Genomic DNA, 19,472 nt, shown 5'->3' with positions numbered 1-19,472 from the left:
TTTTGTTTGGGTAATTGAGCATGCTGGGCATTTAACATCAATGCTCTAACCTCTGTGATGCCATTGGCATTGGCCACTGAATCTCCGTCAAGTAGTGTACACTGTGGCTCTAGAAATACATTGGTGTTCCTTGTCAATCTCCAAATGAGCATGCACTGGAATTGGTTCTTCATTTGTTTGCGAATCACCAAGTCAAAAACCAAATCTGTATGTTGGCCAATCTACCACTTAAAGTCTGCAATAATTGGGATGTCTTAGGCATTTACTAAATGTCTACTGTGTGTCAAGCACTCATTGTAGATATAAGAAGATACAAGTTTGTATTATTTCATAGAGAACTTAGAATACTACTAGTGTGAGCTTAAAGAGAACAATCTTTTACATGGCATAGGGCATACCACCTAGAGATGGCCAAGGTATTTCATGACTCAGAAGTTTCCATGAGGACTAAACCTGGCATCACATTTTAAATCTTCTTTGGCCATTGGTATTTCATAACCATTAGGCTGAAACTATGACTATTAGGCTCACTGCCAGCTTTCATCATTTCACCAAGTTTCATTGTTTTCTTAAGTTGCCATGATATAATCCCTTCTTTGTCTTCTTAGTCTTTCATTTCTACAATACTCTTTATAGAAACAAAGGCCTTATGGGCCTGTGTATGAATTGAGATTTAACACATATACAGAGCCTAGACGAAAGCTGAGTTTGTGATAAACAATGTAAGTAAATGTTATGATTATTATTATCATCACCAAGAATCATGGGACAGATAGAAGGTATTCAAAAATAATTTATAGAAGAGTTTCACAAAAAAATCTACAGAATCATGGAATTTCAGCATTTGTGACCATATAAATAATAATCTAAACTGTTGCTAACTCCTAGATAACCTCTACCCGCTCACATACACATGCAGCTTAACAGTTTTTAGTTCTTGGGTTTCAGAATCACTTGCATGAGTCTCCAGAAGGTCAAAAAAACCTGCTCATTTGATTGGTTACCAAAATCAGAAGTGTAGAGGCCAGTGGCAAATCCTTTTCTTCAAGCATGAAAAGACAATTCTGAAAAACTGAGATTTGAGATTGAAGTGTTAGCCCAACAGGCTATTCTTGAGCCTGTAGCTATAGTGATCAGAAGGGTGCAGTTGCTTTGACAGTCAGCACAAATTTATGTTACTGTGCTATGGCATCGCCCATCCATCTACTTTTTCCTAGCCTATTTGTTCAGTCCTCTAGATTTTCTTTCTTCTTGTTCCTTCCCCTCCTTATGTACCTTCTTTCTTGTTTATTTAACCTCTAGTATGTTTTAAGTCCTCTTCTAGGCACTGGGGATCTGTGATGAAGCAGAACCTCAAACCTCATGAAACATACTCTAGCAAGAGAGAAAGACTGGTGAATATATAATGCCAAAAATGATCATGTCTGACATGTCATTAGTGTTTGAAATGTTTCCTTTTTCAGAAGAGCAGAGAATTCCAGAGAGGATCCTAATACCCAGGGAGTTAGATTTCTTCACTGACACCTATAGTCTGAGAAGCTCAGGTCTCTTATAGGTACAGACCCAGAACTTATTGTACTTGCTTAAATTATAAGATGTGATTTCATGCTGCATGCTATGGTCTGTTCTGTAGAAGTCATATAGCCCCACAGCTAGACATCACCACCCTCTTTTGGCAGATAATTTAGTATGGACTCTGTCAGCCATGACCAATTCTTCTTTCACAACTCACAGGCTAATGCTGAGAAACTCAATAGTCTGTGTGAAGGGCGCTTGAATGAAACAAACACAAAACTGGATGAGATGACTCAGTTGGCAAATGACCTGACAGCACAGAAGACAAAACTGTGGAGTGAGAGTGGTAAGTAAACATGCTGCTTCACTTGTGAGTAATCCTTAATCGCTGGAGTCTTGTGGCGGCACAACAGACTAGGTAAGCATTTAAAGATTCTTGGGGAGGAACGTAGCCTCTGAGTTATCCGTGTTGGAAGACATGCCTCTGTCTGGGAAAGGTTACCTCCCTACTGTTTTCGGTGATCCTGCCAAGACTAAAAGAAATAGGCAGTTGGTAGAAACATCTTTCAAGATCAAAGGATGTTAAGAATCTATTGACTATCACTAGACATGATTCATTTTACATTGAATAGGCATTGTCCTCTAATTTTAAATAATGAACTTACATCATTTTTGCATATAGTAAAAGCCATAGTGTGAACAATGTCCCACATAGGCCTATATGGTTAGTCCCCCATTATCTCTCTGATCTTTTCTGTTACTTGCTGCTTGCTTTCATTTTGCTTAGCCACATTGCCCTCTTTAATGTGTTTTGAACACACCAGGCATACTTCTAGCTAGAGTTCTGGCCTTGCTATTCCCTGTACCTAGAACACTTATTTATTCTGCAAAGACTTGGATTTAAAGGTTAATCAAGGGGATAATCAGAAAAGGTCAGGCTAGCCCTTTTGATAAGGTTATACTTGAGTACTATCAACTTACGTCTTCAATGTGCTGATAAAATTTTTTTTCATAGTATTTGTTACTCTCACCCAAACTTCCTACTTACATGATAAATATGTTTGTTTCCATCTGCCAGAATATGAATTCCATGAGGACAGGGAACTGTTTTGGTCACTGGTATATGTCAATGTTTTACAACACTGCCTGGCACTTACTGGTGTTCTATAAACATTTGATAAATAAAAACAGAAAAATGCCCCATGGATCTAACTATCAACCACTATTAATTTTTTTAAATGTTCTAACCTTTTATATTGTATCAATATATTTTGGATTTGCCTTTTTTTCAACCTTTTTATTAGTATACATTAGTTGGACAGGGGGTTTCATGGTGACATTTCCATATATATATATATATATACAATGTACTCCTGTTTCTCCCTCTTCACCCTTCCCCTTCTTAAAATGACTTTGACAGGCTTTAATGTTCCGTATTCATCCATGTATAGAAAATACATTGACCATATTCACCCACATTTATCCTCTTCATTTACCCTCCTCCTACTAGGGATTTGCCTTTTAAAATTTATCATATGCTATTTTGTATATTATGTGCTCAGTCACTTATAATGGCTGTTCCAATCCATCAGATTGATGGACTGTGATTTACTTAGTCTTGCCTTGTAACTTGACTTGTTTCTCTACTGTGATTAGCAGGTGAGTATATATTTGTTTATAGTTAGAATTATTTCAGTAATATATTTCCAGAGATAGAATTATAAGGTCAATGAAAATACACAATATATTCTTGCACCCAGAGGCACACACTTAATTAGAGAGTGAAGATCATTTGGGTTTTATTGATATCCTTTATAAGTAGCTATCTCTTTTTCTAGATGCTAAATCTAAGGGTTTAAAACAAAATGTTAGAAATAATGAGATCTCTGAAACAAATGTTTTTATTGAGCTGATGTAAATGCTAGCCAAAAATAAAAGGATTGAGTCCTGGTTCAAATTCCCTAAGCCACTAGCAGCATAACCAGATAGCAGTTGCAAAAATGTCTACAACATCTAAGAAGCCAGGGTATTTTATAATGGAAAGTTGGAAGAAGAAGGCATAAATCACTTACATTAAACTGCTACTTGCATTGGTTATTGATAAGAGGAATAAAGGAACAGGAAGCAGGTAAGATCCCAGGGTATGAGGATAGTCCATAAGAAGAAGCGCTTGTTGATTCTTGATTGGTTGGTTCTACAACATAATGATATGTTGCATTGATGACTAATCTTGAACATTTAGAAAAGGAATTAGAAAACTTTCATTTTTCTTTTCTTTCTTGCTTTTAACTCAAAGATGTCAGACAACATAAACTTCCATCTTCCTGTCCATAACTCAATTTAGAACATCTCAGAATTTTCCTTTTATTAGGGTTTGAAATGAAAATGAAATGAGTTTGCAAAATGAAAAACCTAGAAATCTAGAAAAGGAAAGTGATTTTGGTTTTAACAAGAACATCAAATGGGACCCTTCTCACACTGCTCACACAGTGTGTGACCCTTGGCCTTGTTATGAATCCCCCAGGTTGATCCTCTGTGCCATTTAGGATGCTATCAGTGTGTGGACTCCACAGTCCAGAAACAAAGCTAGAGAGTATTTATATGTCTGGCCATGAAGAATGGGCCAGAGACATAGGCCCTTAATAGGCACTGGTTGCATGCCTCTAGTTATTGACATTAACTTTATACTCATGGTTTTTATGAGAAAATTGGTAGGTGCTAAGTAAAGTAAAAGTCAGTGTGAGATAATTCTGCTTAGGACACAGGACATTTTTCTTCCCTCCTTTACTTCTTCATCTTTTGGTGTTTGTGTAAATTTGAAGTATATATTTCTCTAAGCTTCCTTTCTTCTCACTGGATCTATGTTCGCATTTTTTTTGTTTGTTTGTTTTTGCTGCTTTTCTACTTCTATTACCTAAGTTTCTATACCGTGTGCTGTGAGTTTATCATATTCAGCTTTCAGAGGAGCCCAATAGTACCTATGATTGATTAAGTCACCAATAGGTACTAGTTCAATGGTATAAATAATTCCTTAGTTTCAACCTCCTTATTTTCATTTCTTCATAAGTGTTTTAAATATGATATGTCACCTAGCGACTACTAAAGTTGGAACTACTGACCCCCAGCAATTCTCAAGATCCTTCAGGACTTTTGGATATTAAAGCTATTTCTTATGATACTTAGATGCTATTTGTTTCAAAATTCTTTTTTCCATTTATGTTGATAGTAATACTGAAGTTTTAGGTGTAGGCCCAAACTTCAGGGGTTCCACATATCAGGTTCAGCCACTTGCCCCAAGATGCCAAATACGAGATGAGTAGTGGTGAAGGGAAGAGAAAGGAGGCTCATTATGCAGTTTGAGCAGTTCCTGCATGCCATGGAAGAGGCAAAGTAGGCACTTCAGCACTTCTGGAGTACAGACATGAGTTTTAGGTTTAATTCAAGAAAGAATTTGAGGTAGGGAGTGAAAGGTGTGTGTAATTATTAAACGATCCTGGTCAAAGTATGGCCTGGTTGATCACTATCCCAGTCCTGGTTTTGGAGATGTTATCACTTAAAGGGAGAAATCTTGCTTATCCTGATAAGCAAGTCATTATTGCCTGGGTGGTTTTTCCTGGAAGACTCTGCTGTTCCTTTTTATGGGGGGCAGTTTCCTCTATTCCTTTATTATAAAGATGTTATTTATCAGTACTGGCCTTCCTGGATTTCAAGGTGACTACAAGGTGAATGGCTCAGAGTAAAGACAGATACAAAAATAGAGACAGAGATGCTAAGTTTTTCTCCTACTTTTAGTTAATTTATGGGTTCAAGTAAGGTGTCAGTGCTTTTTAGCAAAAGCACTATGTACCTGTTATAATAATGCTGATACCAGACTGTATTGTTGTTCCCAGAGTTCGTGTCCTGGTGCAGTCAATGATTGAAGGCACCGGACAAGCAGTTAAGAGTTAAAGCAAGTTCATGCCCCAGACCAGTAGTTAAGAGTAAAGAAAGAATAAAATTTATTGAAAGGATAGGAAAGCACCCTGATGGGTGGGACTTAGTGAAAGAGTTAAGCCAACAGATGACTGAGGTACATGAAGTTTTTAAATGGAGTCCTGACTTTAGGCACCCCCACCCAATCTACTTTGAAACTATAGCTATAATTGGCTGTTTGATTAACTTCTTGCTGAACCTGACCATCTGGCTGCCCCCCATCCCTATCAGGTAAGGAGATCCCAAGAAGATCTCTTTACTTCCTCCTGTCCTTGAAACTTATCACCTACATTTTATGACTACTACCCATTATTCTGGTGAGATCCCTTTTTGTTTATCTTGGAAAAGTTTGCTATATTACTTTTCTTTTAGGGGTTTCTATCTCATTCCTTAGATGTCTGCCTTTAGGAATGTTTCATTTTGTTTTCCTTATCTAGGAAGAGAAACTGCTGTGCCTCAGCACCTGTGTGCAAAGCTGGTTTCTCAGTTTCCCTAAATGTTTTGCTTTTAACTATGCCTTCCTATCTCCTTTATCTAAAACAAAGTTACTTCTGCCATCCATCCCTTTACACCCCGAGGGTTATTTCTGCCATTTGTTCCTTTTCATCCCCAGGGTTGACATTAGTTCCTAGGGACATTTCTGCCATTTTATTTCCCCTCACACTTGTCCCCTTACAATGCAACAGCAATGACAAAAGTTCTGAAGACCTATCATGTGTTCAATCAGTAGTACTACACTCACTGATCTAATAATCATTTTATTCAGTACTACGTACTAATAGGTTGTAAAAGTCAGATTCACTTAAGAATGTACTTAGTGAAACAGCAAAAATTTATTACCTCCCAACTCTTATGTATATAAAACATTTTAATATTCTGTGTGACAAAACAAAAAGTGTACATAAAGAACTCTGTCTCATACTAGAGTATGATAATTGATAATCTTATGTTCTGGGCAATGCTAGTGGCTTTTCATTTTTTAAGACAGAATCTCACTACTTAACCAGGCTGGTCTGGAATTTGAGATCCTTCTGCCTCACCCTCCTGAATCACCACACTACTACTGTATTTTTCAGGGAATATCACTTTAATTGGAAAAAAACAGTTGAGAAACAAACTATGATTACACAGACTTATATGTTTGGCAGATATTTTCTCAAAACAGAGCAAAGTAAACCAGTCACTTCAAAGAGTTACAATAGATACATTTGTTGCCAAAAGTAAAATAGGAATTTTAGGTAATACTTAGATATTAGAAAACATATATGCCATTATGTGCTTAAAGCCTTTCAGTTATTAAGGACTTTTCTGATGAGATCAGTGGTGATTGTAACAAATATGATTTTTATATTATATGTGAATTTCTAAAGAGAGGAATATATTTCATATACTAATGAGATGCCTGGGGCCTCTTAGATAACCTTAGGATGGGGACTGGTCTCCAGAAAGACCAAGGCACCAATAAAGTCAGTTCTATCTCTGACCTTTTGAAGGGCTAAAGGTTCAGTTGATTACAGGGTATCTGATTTAAACACTCATTCCTATGTAATGAAATCTCAAAACATTAACAAAGGAAAACACCCCAAAACTTGAAAACATATCCAGGTTCTCCAGTTTTTCATTATTGAGAAAATGGAAGTTCCTGGACAGTGGCAGCCCAAAGAGGGCACACATGGAAGCTCTGTGCCCCTTTTCCTATACCTGGCCCTATGTATCTATCTCTTCCATCTGGCTGTTCAGCGGTAGCCTTTGTAATTCCCTTTATAATAAATAGGTAAACATAGGTGTTTCTCTGAATTCTGTGAGTAAATTAGTTGAACCTGAGGAGAAGGTCATGGAAACCCTTATGTATAAAACTGATATATATGAGATCAGAAATATAGGTGACAACCTGGACTTGTTATGGTCATCTAGAGGGAGATGGTCATCTAGATCTCAGCTAGTAGATCTGATGCAGTCTTAGGGAGATAGTGTCACAAATGAGTAAAATTGTAGGATACCCAACTGGTGTCCACTGGAAAATTACTTGGTATGTGAGGAAGACACACCTGGTGTCAGAAATGTTGAATGTCTAACAGTAGAGAAAAACTAGTTTGTTTTTTCCTCTTTTATACTTTTCTGGAATATGTGTCAACATTTGAAAGAACCACATAGTTCAGTTAATATATATTTTCAAATCATCCTTCCACATTGTAAAATTATGTGTGGCAAAGGCTAAGATATTTCACTGAATTTCAATGTAGTAGAGAAAATATGTTCATTGATGTGGTTTGATTGCATACTGTAACTAACCCTTAAAAGACTTTAACTTGTTAAGTTTTGGTGTGTTATCAAATGATGATCAAAGTTATCTGAAAAGGCCATGTAAATACACCACCATTCTCTTCTAACCACATATCTGGGAAAGGCTGAATTTTCTTCATGTACTTCTACCAAAACCATATATTGTAAGATTGAATTTAAAAGCAGATAACAGACTGCAGCTGTCTTTTATTAAGCAAGAGATTTTTTTTTTTAAATACAGAACTAGGCCATTTTCACTATTTTTCTTTTGGTTTTGAAAATTATAGCTTTTCCCCTAAAATTGTATATACTAACATATGAACATCATTTTTAATCTCTGCTCTAATTTCCAATACACTGTTATCACAAGAACCATGCAAACAAAATCTCTTTGAAGTCCTCAATGATTTTAAGTATAGTATGTGTGACTGAGACCAAAAAGTTTGGGAAGTGCTGCTTAACCTCAGGCAGATGATTCCTTATAATTTGGAAAGCTTTATAACTTGTTTGAGCAAGAGGAGTGGGAATTGTAAATACTTTGGCCTTTTTGTGTTGTGCTAATAGAAACAACTTCCTTTGTCTAGAATTGGCTCAACTTTTGGTTACATTGCTAATAACCAGGGCATTTGTGTCCTGTAGTTAATGAAGGAAACAGGAAGGTAGAATAGATTGTGGTACCCGTGAGAGAAGGCTCTCAAGGCTACATTTCTTACCATTTAATGACCATTTCCAATGTCTTTTTAGCAATTCATCTACAAAATACATTCATACTCATTTAATGTTCACCTTTTATTACATTGTTATCTTCATTTTACAAATGAGCCAAAAATTTTAATTATATAAAATGAGCCAGAAATTGGTGTAGCCAAAGATAATAAACAAAAGAGCATGGCATAGGAGAAAGAATATGTTCTTTGGGGTAGGAACTTCATTTGAATCTACCTCCACCAGTTACCAGCTATGTGTGTTACTGTTTTAGTCACATGTAAGTGAGCTGCTGTGTTTCTTCCTCTGTAAAGTGGGTAATATAACATCTCTAGGACTTAGGATGAAAATTAAACTAAATAATATAAAGTACCTAGAGCATGGAAGTTTCTCAATAAACAGTAGCTAATATTATCTATTATTGACTTATATTTACTTTTAAAAATCATTTCTTGCGTCTCTTGTGAATACTGGAAAGACTCATTGCCATGATTTTGCTGATAACAAGATTCTCAGGCCTTTCCTAAGTACATATATATATATATATATATATATGTACCCACATATATATATATATATATATATGGGTAGGAATCAATATGGTTGTCCATAAAGCAGGTCAAGTAAGGGCAGCAATAGCTGAGAAAGATCATGATTAACTTATTTTATGAAATTTTTCCATAGGTGAGTTACAAAAGAGGCTGGAAGAAAAAGAGATTCTGATAAACCAACTTTCCAGGGAAAAGAAAAACTTTACTCAGCAAATTGAAGAATTGAGAGAGCAGCTACAAGAAGAAACCAGAGTAATATGTCTATTATTTTTCACCAGTGACTTGACTATGTGTTGAAAATGTAGTGCTTGGTTAGTCGGCCTCAATGTTGTGTTTTGTAAAAGAATAAGGAAAAGTGCTATAAATGTGATGGGGAAAAAAAAACCCATGTTGGGCCCTGTATGTGCCAGGAATAACTCTAGTGGCTGAAAGATCTTCTTCCTTAATTCAAATCACTTCCATAGTTTTTCAGATTTAGGGCAAGCAAATATGTTTCCATTGTGTATTATTACCCGAACAGAAGGGTGGAAAGGATCCTATATATTCGAATTGAACTGTTCAATAAGAAGTGGAATTAAACAAAAGATAAAAATGTTCTTTTATTAAAAGCAAGAGGTTCTTGAGAGCTTGTTTGGAGGTTCTAGCAGGGGAACGCAGCTACTCGTGTACCCTTGACCGAAGAACGGTCCTCCTCTATCGGGGATGGTCGTCCTCTTCGACCGAATTTGCTGGTAAATGGATGGAATTGGAGAACATCATTCTGAGTGAGGTTAGCCTGGCCCAAAAGACCAAAAATCGTATGTTCTCCCTCATATGTGGACATTAGATCAAGGGCAAACACAACAAGGGGATTGGACTATGAGCACATGATAAAAGCGAGAGCACACTAGGGAGGGGTGAGGTTAGGTAAGACACCTAAAAAATTTGCTAGCATTTGTTGCCCTCAACGCAGAGAAACTAAAGCAGATACCTTAAAAGCAACTGAGGCCAATAGGAAAAGGGGAACAGGTACTAGAGAAAAGGTTAGTTCAAGAAGAATTAACCTAGAAGGTAACACCCACGCTCAGGAAATCAATGTGAGTCAATGCCCTGTATAGCTATCCTTATCTCAACCAGCAAAAACCCTTGTTCCTTCCTATTATTGCTTATACTCTCTCTACAACAAAATGAGAAATAAGGGCAAAATAGTTTCTGCTGGGTATTGGGGGAGGTGAGGGATGGGGCGGAGTGGGTGGTAAGGGAGGGGGTGGGGGCAAGGGGGAGAAATGAACCAAGCCTTGTATGCACATATGAATAATAAAAGAAAAAGGAAAAAAAAAAGCAAGAGGTTTTTTTAAAATGTAGAACAAGGCCATTCTCACTATTTTTCTCTTGTTTTTTTCCCTAAAATTGTACATATTAACATGTGAACAGGATACCTTGAATATCAACTAAGAATTAGCCTTAAGTACCAGGGCTTAAGATGAATTCATCGCTCATATTAGTCATTATATCTTCACCCAAAAGAACCACATTCATTGGCATCACCTACTAACAAAATTATATCGCATAGGAAGAAATAACTAAGTTCTGCAACTTACTGACAATTTAATATTGAACTAACCCACCCCTATTTATTTTTGTGCTCCAGATTGCCTTGGCTATTCTGTTTATTTTTTGTTTATATGAATTTGGTGATTTTTAAAAATTTCTTTTATTCATATGTACATACAATGTTTGGGTCATTTCTCGCCCCCTTCCTCCAACCACCTCCGTTTCCCTCCCCCACCCCTTCTCCTCCCTTACCCCCTTACTACCAGGTAGAAACTATTTTACCCTTATCTCTAATTTTGTTGAAGAGAGAGTATAAGCAATAATAGGAAGGACCAAGGGTTTTTGCTATTTGAGATACGGATAGCTATACAGAGAGTTTATTAGCATTGCTTTCCTGTACATATGTGTTACATTCTAAATTAATTCTTCTCAAACTAACCTTTTCTCTAGTTCCTGGTCCCCTTCTCCTATTGACTTCTGTTGCTTTAAAGTTTCTGCATTAGTTCCTTTGCATTGAGGACATCAAATGCTATCTTGTTTTTGGGGGGTTTCTTGCCTATCCTCATACCTCCCTTGTGTACTCTCACCTCATCATGTGATGAATTTGGTGATTTTTAAAATAGTTCTGTGGAGGAATGTCATTGGTATTTTGGTAGGGATTACACTGAACCTGTAGTCTACTTTGGGTCATGTTAAAAATATCAGTCTCCTAATCCATGAACATGGAATGTCTTTTCATTCTTTTGTATATTCTATAAAATTATAAAACACTTGAATCCGTGTTTTATAATTTGCAATATAGCAATATTTTACTTCTTTAGTTAAATTGATTTCTACGTATTCCTGTATGTTTCATGTGTTGATTTTGTTACTGTAAGTTCACTAAATTTATCAGAGCTGATAGTCTTTTGCAGAATCTTTAGATTTTTCATTGCATATGCATATGTATTTGTTGAATTCATCAGTCCCTTTATTAATTGTGTTATTTGTTCTTTAGATGTTTAATTTTTTGAGATTTTTATATATTCCAAGTATTATTCTTTTATCCAATGAATAATGGCCAGAGATTTTCTTACATTATGCAGGCTTTCTTTTGAGTATAGGAGTTGTTACCTTTGCTGTGCAGAAGTTTTTTAATTTGATGCAATCTCATTTTTCAATTCTTATTCTTATTTTCTAAGCAATTGTGTGTGTGTTTATGGTGGTAGATATTTTTCTTCACTTTGAGATGTATTACTCTTTATTTCTCTGTATTTCTTGTGAGACCAATCTACCAGTGGTGAAATCCTTCAATTTTTGCTTACCTTGAATATTCTTTACATCTCTTTCATTGCTGAAGGTGAGTTTTGCTGGCTATAAATATTCTTAGTTGGCATTTTTTTCTCTTAGAAATTTGACATTCCATTTTCTTTTGGACTGTAATGTTGTTTTCTGAGAAATCTATTAGTCTAGCTGGGGTCCCCTTAATGTGACATGGTGCTTTTCTTGTGTTGTTTTTAGAACTCTTTCTTTTTTTGGATTTTTACTAGTTTGAGAATAATACGCCCCAGGGAGGGCCATTTTTGGCCCAAACTACTTGAGGTCCTTTGATGCTCCTCAACCTAAATGTCCACTATCTTTTCCAAGATTGAGGGATTTTTCACCTATTATTTTATGGGACAGGTTTTCTTTGCCTTTTCCCTTCAGTTTACCAAATCTCTGCAATTTAAATATCTTTTTGTTTGCTTAATGGTGTTTCAGAAGTCTTGGAGTCTTTCTTCATACTTTTAAATTTATTTGGTTTTGCCTGGGATATTTCAAGATCTGTCTGCAAGTTCAGAAATTCTTCTGCTTGAGGCTCTTAACTGTATTTTATATTTGACTTATTGAGTTCTTCAGTTTCAGAATTTCTATTTAGTTCTTTTCACAATTCCTATGTCCTTGTTGAATTTCTCATCATAAGATTAATTATTCTCCTAATTTCACTGAATTGTCTATATTCTCTTTTATTTCATTAGAATCCTATTTTTTAAGTTTTTTGCCAGTTATTTTATCAATATCATTTTCTTTGGGTTGTGTTGCTAGAGAGTTATTGTATCTCTTGGAGGAGTCATATTGGCTGCTCTTTCATTCTGCTCATGTCCCTATATGGATATTTGCACATCTGGCAGTTGAGTTGTCTCTACCACTTTTATAAAGTGGCTTTCATAATGGAGACTTTCTCCTGCAGATGAATCAAGGATGTAGGTTTGCAAGGTTATGTTGACTTTGGTTCCACTTGGGCACAGTAGTGTAATCTCCTTATAGCTTCTCTAGCTATAATCAATGTCTTTGTATACCTCCATGCCCAATAATGGGACAATTTGATGGTAGCAGTGGGAAGTTGAGGGTAGAAAAGGGGCCCAATCCTTAGGTTCTAGGGTACAAGTATCTTGGTTTCTCAGGCCTGGGGGACAGCACTATTTCCTCACAATGCTGAACTCCATGTCCCTGTGTTTTAAGGCATCATGTGGGCTTGGGTTTGGAGGTCACAGTTTACTCCAGGTCTAGTTTCATTTGTGATAGTGCAGTAATTTATGTTAGTGTGATGGAATATGTCTGGGGCCTGAAGGATATTGGATATGCTGAGGCTTCTGACCCCTAGGATAGTATGAATTCCATTGTGTCTGTTTTCACAAGATGGCACTGCATTGCAATAGCCTGAGCGTTAGGAAATAGGGGAAAGAGGCAATGTGATTTCCTTTTTTGAAGCAAAGTTACCATGCATTCTCCAGGTATCTTTCCTAACTGTATTCTTGGCCTGTGATGACTGTGGAACCATTCTATAGCTAGGAATGCCAGTGGTTACAAAAATGGGGTCCACTGGGATACTTCCATTTACCCTGGAATAGGGACTCCTTCTTATCCTATTGGGAGCTATGGTCATGGTTGCTGATGTACTTTGTTTCTCTCTGTATGCTGCCATCCCAGGTCTCCATGTCTTACAGGGTTCTTATCTATCCCTTGCTGAGTTCTAGTGCTCTCTCCCTTGCCCAGTCACCTCAAAATGCAGTTGTCCATTGTTGTTTTTGTTATTCTTTGTAGGGGACGAGGAGGAGAAGGCAAGTACTGGGTATCTCTATTTGGTCATCTTGGAATCTACTGTTTATAAAATGTTAAATTACTACCACTGTTTGTACATCAGACATTGTACTAGATACTTCTCTCATGTTATCTCACTCTTCTTATCACTTATATGAAGCTAGTAGAATTATATCTTTATATGTGAAAAAACCAAGGCTCTAAAATGACATACAATTTGTTCAAGGTCATACAGATAATATAAACTGAGAAGAAATTTACTCAGTAAAGATTTGATTTATATTTTAGAAAACTGTCTGACTGTGTTCCCAGTGCCTTCCAATTGCCCTACAAGATCCCATCACAATCTCATTCCAGCCTCCTCCTGTGACCTTACCTCACCCATCTGCTTCTCCCATTTGCTATTCTCTGGCTGCCCTGGGCTTCTGTTTGCCTCTTACACAAGCCTCCAGTATTTCTACTTTAGCACTTTTGTAACTCCTACTACCATTGTTTAAATGACTTTTCCCAAGGTCTTTAGAGATTGATGACAAGGAGCCAAATATTCTACACCATGCCCATCTGTTTTATTTCATTTTTATGCTATTTATTAATTTTTTACATTTTTTTTGTATATCCCCTTGTTTCTTTTTGGCTCCTTAGAGCAGCAGCTTTGTTTTTATCTCCTCTACCTCTATAACACTAATAATTACAATAAACTCTCAAGAAAGGCCATAATTTGAACCCAAGTTTACTTGATTCAAAAGTCTGTGTCTTTCTCAACATCACTGTATACTGTTGCTCCTCACTCACCACCTAAGGATATCTGGCTAAGGATGCATTAACTAAGCCTTGTGCCTTCAGAACTCTAGCTGTCTAAGATGATGCTTTTTTCCTGATTTTTCAAAAGTACCCATAAGGTCAGACCACAATTTAACTGATAGATATGTTCATTAAATTCAGCTCTGCTGTCCAATACATATAAGGGCCACTAATGTACTATAGGTAGTTATATAAATCTAATTTTAAGTATATATTACCTAAACTTAAATAACAGTTTCTGTTTTACCATGAAGTGTACTGGGCACATTTTGAATACTCAATAGTCACATTAGCTACTGATTACCACATTGGATAGTGTTCAATAGTGGGTTTTTAAAAAATTTTTATTGTTAATTATAGTGGTGCTTTTATTTTCTTTTCAACATATATCCCCTACAGTCTCAGATTGCCCTGGCCCATGCCCTGCAATCAGCCAAGCATGACTTTGACCTTCTTCGAGAACAGTATGAGGAAGAACAAGAGGTCAAGGCTGAGCTGCATAGGGCCCTGTCCAAAGGCAATACTGAAGTGGTGCAGTGGAGAATGAAGTATGAACATGATGCCATCCAGAAAACTGAAGACTTGGAAGATGCCAAGTGAGTAGGGCAAGACTTTCTTTAACCTGAACTTGGTTACATATAGGACTATAAGAATAATGACTGTGAATTATGGTATGTATTAATACATCTGCTGAGTGCATGAACAAGTCCATGTTCAAAGCTGGAGTATGCACTACACAAGAAGCATATACTCTTATGGGGCTAAAAATTATAATACAAAGTAATAGAGATTTAAAAAGCTCTTGGCGAAAGAAAGGAGGCTTTTGCTAGGAGTACAAGCAAACTCTTCATAGAAGATGTGCCTGAGCTATGCTTTGAAAACTGGGCTATTTCTTAAAGTTCATTTGGTACATGAAAATGATTGAGTCCATGTAATACATATATCCATATAGCACAGTCATTGTATCTCTGGCATATGACTTGTAGTCAAAGTGTTCTATAAAGGACAGGGATAGTTAGAAACATGTTAGCATCTTTCATCATGTCTTATGGTACAAAGATTGCTTTGAAAAAGAAATAGTCCCCAGGCTATCCCTAAGGTTCAAATATCAGTTTATAGCCAATGCCACAAAAAAGTTTTGAAAGTTCTTCTCAGGAACTACAACAGCTTGAAGACTAGTTGAACCAAAACTCAGAGTATAGTACTGAAGTATTTAGCTTATATATTGAGTGATTGTGAATCTTTGAGAGAAAGTGTCAAACTAACCCCAGCTCATAATCATTAAAGGCTTAATCAAAAGAATATGACCCTGGTTTGGGAGCTCGGCAAAAACCCAGGGCAGATCAATACATTTCTCTTTAACTTCAACCAGAAATAATGTTTTTTTTTTTTAGTTCTTTACCTAAATATTTTAGTGGTATTGCTGTGCAGTTGCAGAACACTGCTGTGTTCTGTCCCTAAAGGGGTACCAAGTGATGCATCTCTGTATCCACAGTAACTTAAAAAGGGCTTTGGAATGACAGATACTAAAAATATGTGTAATTGGTGTTTTATAAAACTCTTGATCCTGGAAAAATGGGGTTTTGAATTGAAATGCTGCCTTATATCCAAATCTGTCCTTTGATTATAAATGTATTTTCCCTTCTAATGATTGAAAAATCTCAAATCAAAGTGTCTACCTGCCATTCTATTCAATGGATTCTTTGGGGGTTGTGTAGAAAAGAAGGAAAGAAGGGGGAATGTTTCATTAATTCACAACTTTGTTGTAACTAGTGCTATAGTTTATGACCAATAAGAGAAATAATGGTACTATCTGGACACCTTTTTATTTTAAAATTATTTGAACATTACATAAATAAAAAGCTGTACTGTATCATGCTTTTCCTCTAAATCACCTCAGGGAAGTAGGCATCTACAAAAAAACTAAGATCCTGTTTTTCAAATTGCAAAGTCGAAGATCTGCCTGTTTTGTGTTCCAAGCTAAGTTTCATATGATATGTAGCAGAATCAAACTTACCTAAAACCCAGTTACTGGTTCTGAGTTCTAAGTTCTACAAAGTTAAGAATTTGACTCCTTAATCTTTCATATTCCTTTACATATTTAAAGCAACAAAGTAGGTACTATCATTGGTAATTTAAGAAGCAAAATAGTAGTTGGTGTTAAATGTAGAAAAAATTATCAGTAAAATGAAACAATCAATCTGCCCAGTTTGCCCTGGAATTTCCCAGTTTTAATGTTGAAAATCTCAAGTCATAGCGAAACACTCCTTAGTCCTCAGCAAAACCAGCATGGTTGGTCACCCCAAAAAAACCTATTTTCTGGTACCAATATACCATTTCTAAAGTACTTAAAATATAATTATTTTACAAGACTCCTGCTTTAAGTTAGGTTAAGCATCAGAATCTCCTCTTCAGAAGAATGAAGCAAAGAAATTAACTCACATTGTCAGAAAACCAGTGAACAAGGGCTTTTGTTGGAGTCTATTGCCTTTCAAGATGCTAACCACATTGCTCTTTGGGGATAGTTGTGTGGTACATCTTAATTCCCAAAGTCCTTTTCCAGTTTTGTAATAACATAGCAGAAAAGCTTTGGTAGATACAGTTCCTTTTATCTAAGAAGTCTAATGATGGAGCAAAAATGAGACAGCCAGCAATCCTTTAGGAGATACAAGCTAGAGAACATATTCCATTCAGTAGACTTCTTAAGAGTGCTTTATTGTGGGTGGTGGTGTTGGAGGAGGCATTTTGATAAACCACTCAACTGTATGGGATGCTGGTGGAACACAGAGAAGCCTAAGGACCACTAAAGATCAGGGGGATGGGTTAAGTGAGCATCATGTTGGGGTGGATCTGGGATTGATATGAATCTGGGAAAGGGGCTGGTGGGAAGAAGACATTCAGAGAGAAGAGAGAATTGTTTCATGTTCTGTAGCAACATGAGAGAGAGAGACAATGCTCAGGAGAGCAGAAAATGCTGTTCCTTGGAAGCAGCACAACCAAGCAGCTCGTTTAGAGACTCAACAGGCCAAAGGATTTTTAGGTAGTTGAACAATCTTATTTCTCCCACTTCTTATGAAATTATCTGTCAAGCCTGTATTAAAGTTTTAGGATAACCAAATACTTATAAGATTCAAAGTGATCCTGAGTTCCAAGTCCAGATTAGTGATGAATGAGGATATAAAATCCACGTGGGTACTGGAGCCAAAGCATGGTGATCAGTGTTGCCAGAGCTTTTCCTATTAAGCCAGCCTCAGAGGCACTTCTTGCTTTGTATCAATCACTATCTTTAATCCAGGACGGACTTGATGAACTCTTTGAGTGTCATTTCCTCACAGGCCCCTTGGGTCTCCTCTTCTCAGGAAGAAGCTGGCAATTAGGTTGCAGGAGGCTGCTGAAGACATAGGTGTGGCCAATGCCAGGAATGCCTTCCTGGAGAGGGTCAGGCACCAACTGCAGCTTGAGCTCGGGGATGCCCTATCTGACCTTGGGAAGTCCTGCTCTGTGGTGACTGCATTGGAACAGAAGCAGCAACAGTCTGACAGGGCCCTTGCTGACTGGAAGCAGAAGCTCGAGGAGTCCCAGGCTTTGCTGGATGCCTCTCAGAAGGAGGCCCGGGCTCTCAGCACCGAGGTCCTCAAGCTCAAGCATGCCTATGAGGAGAGCTCTGAGGGCCAGGAGACACTGAGGCTGGAGAACAAGAACCTCCAAGGTACTCTCGGCTGGGCTTGCAGCCAAAGCAACTGCAAGGATCTGGGGACAACCCTGGCTACCTGGCGAGGCTGTCCTCTGAGGGCAGAAAGGCTTAGCATTTTCATAATTTCCACTCATGTTTTAGCTTTTCAAGTTTTATTACTTCATTTTGAATTTTCATACTATAAATTTTATTTGTGTTTAATTCATTCTAGAAGTAAGACTGATTTTTATACCTTTAGTTACAGTTCTATGCTGTAAAGGGAGCCACTCTTTAAGAATTTCTTGCTAGTCACAGATTTACCAAGATTTTTCATGTATATATTCATGTATTTATTTTACCCAAATTATATATTGGTCTATACTTTTTGTTTTTTCAATTATCAGTATATCTTGTAATTAATTTTTTTTTATCATACTGGGATTGAACTTGTCCTTGGTGTTGCTAGGAAAGTGCTCTGCCACTTAAACCATACCACCAGTCCTTTGTGCTTTTAGTTTTTTAGATACTGCCTTGTACTTTTGCCTGGGACAGCCTTAGACCATGACCCTTCTTCCTTTGCCTCCCAAGTATTGGGATTATAGGCATGTACCACCACACCCAGCTTATTTTTGAGATAGGGTCTTGCTACCTTTTTGCCTGTGATGGCCTGGAACCATGATCATCATATTTTTGCCTCCCAAAGTAGCAAGGATAATAGGCATGTGCCTCCAGGTCCCATCCAACAAATATTCTTGTAGACCACGTACATGTCAGGCACTGTTCTATATTCAATGATTCATTGTTTAACCCTCAGCAGAATCTTGGTGGTACTTCTGTCATCTGTTACATGAAGATAGTATTGGATCACATAAGGTTAAGTAACTTGTCTGAATTTCTGGTTGATAAGGAGCAGATCTGAGATTTGAACCCAGCCACCTGGGTATATTAAGTATGTACACACTTAATGCCTAAGCTTTGCTACTCCCATTTATCTTCTTATTTATCTGCAAGCATGCCCATGGAGACCTGCCACTACATTTTAAAAGCTGTATATTTTTCTATAATATGGATGACCAACACTTATTTAACTAGATCTTATTCATTTGAGATCTGATTATTCACAATTGGAATAATGCTATATTATACATTCATTTATGCACATGTAAAATGTTTAGTAGGATACATCCCTAGAAAATGAAATTGCTAGGATAAAGAAATGAATTCTAAAATTCTGATATATTGCCAAACAGCAAATCAGTGAAGCTGTCTACTTAGACCTAGCACCAATATGATTTGCATGAAAACGCTGGAATGCCTGGAAGCGAGATCACTACTATTGGAGGTGTAACCGAAACTTCCTCTCTGTTGACTTATGTCTT

At 37.0% G+C, this 19,472-nt stretch overlaps 1 protein-coding gene across 1 annotated transcript in view; it reads left to right on the top strand.

Moving 5' to 3' along the window:
- The window catches only part of Myh15 (myosin heavy chain 15), a 144,520-nt gene that overhangs the window by 90,167 nt on the left and 34,881 nt on the right, over nt 1–19,472 (top strand). Inside the window, exons 28-31 of the mRNA XM_074072376.1 lie at nt 1,735–1,861; nt 9,160–9,278; nt 14,820–15,016; nt 17,780–18,129. Coding sequence (XP_073928477.1) covers nt 1,735–1,861; nt 9,160–9,278; nt 14,820–15,016; nt 17,780–18,129 — 793 coding nt within the window. The remainder of the gene's footprint in view (nt 1–1,734; nt 1,862–9,159; nt 9,279–14,819; nt 15,017–17,779; nt 18,130–19,472) is intronic.

The sequence above is a fragment of the Castor canadensis genome, chromosome 5 (assembly GCF_047511655.1).
Source record: "Castor canadensis chromosome 5, mCasCan1.hap1v2, whole genome shotgun sequence".
Taxonomy (NCBI): Eukaryota; Metazoa; Chordata; class Mammalia; order Rodentia; family Castoridae; genus Castor; species Castor canadensis.
The sequence above is the reverse complement of the archived record's forward strand: the minus strand, read 5'-3'. Positions and strand labels throughout refer to the sequence as shown.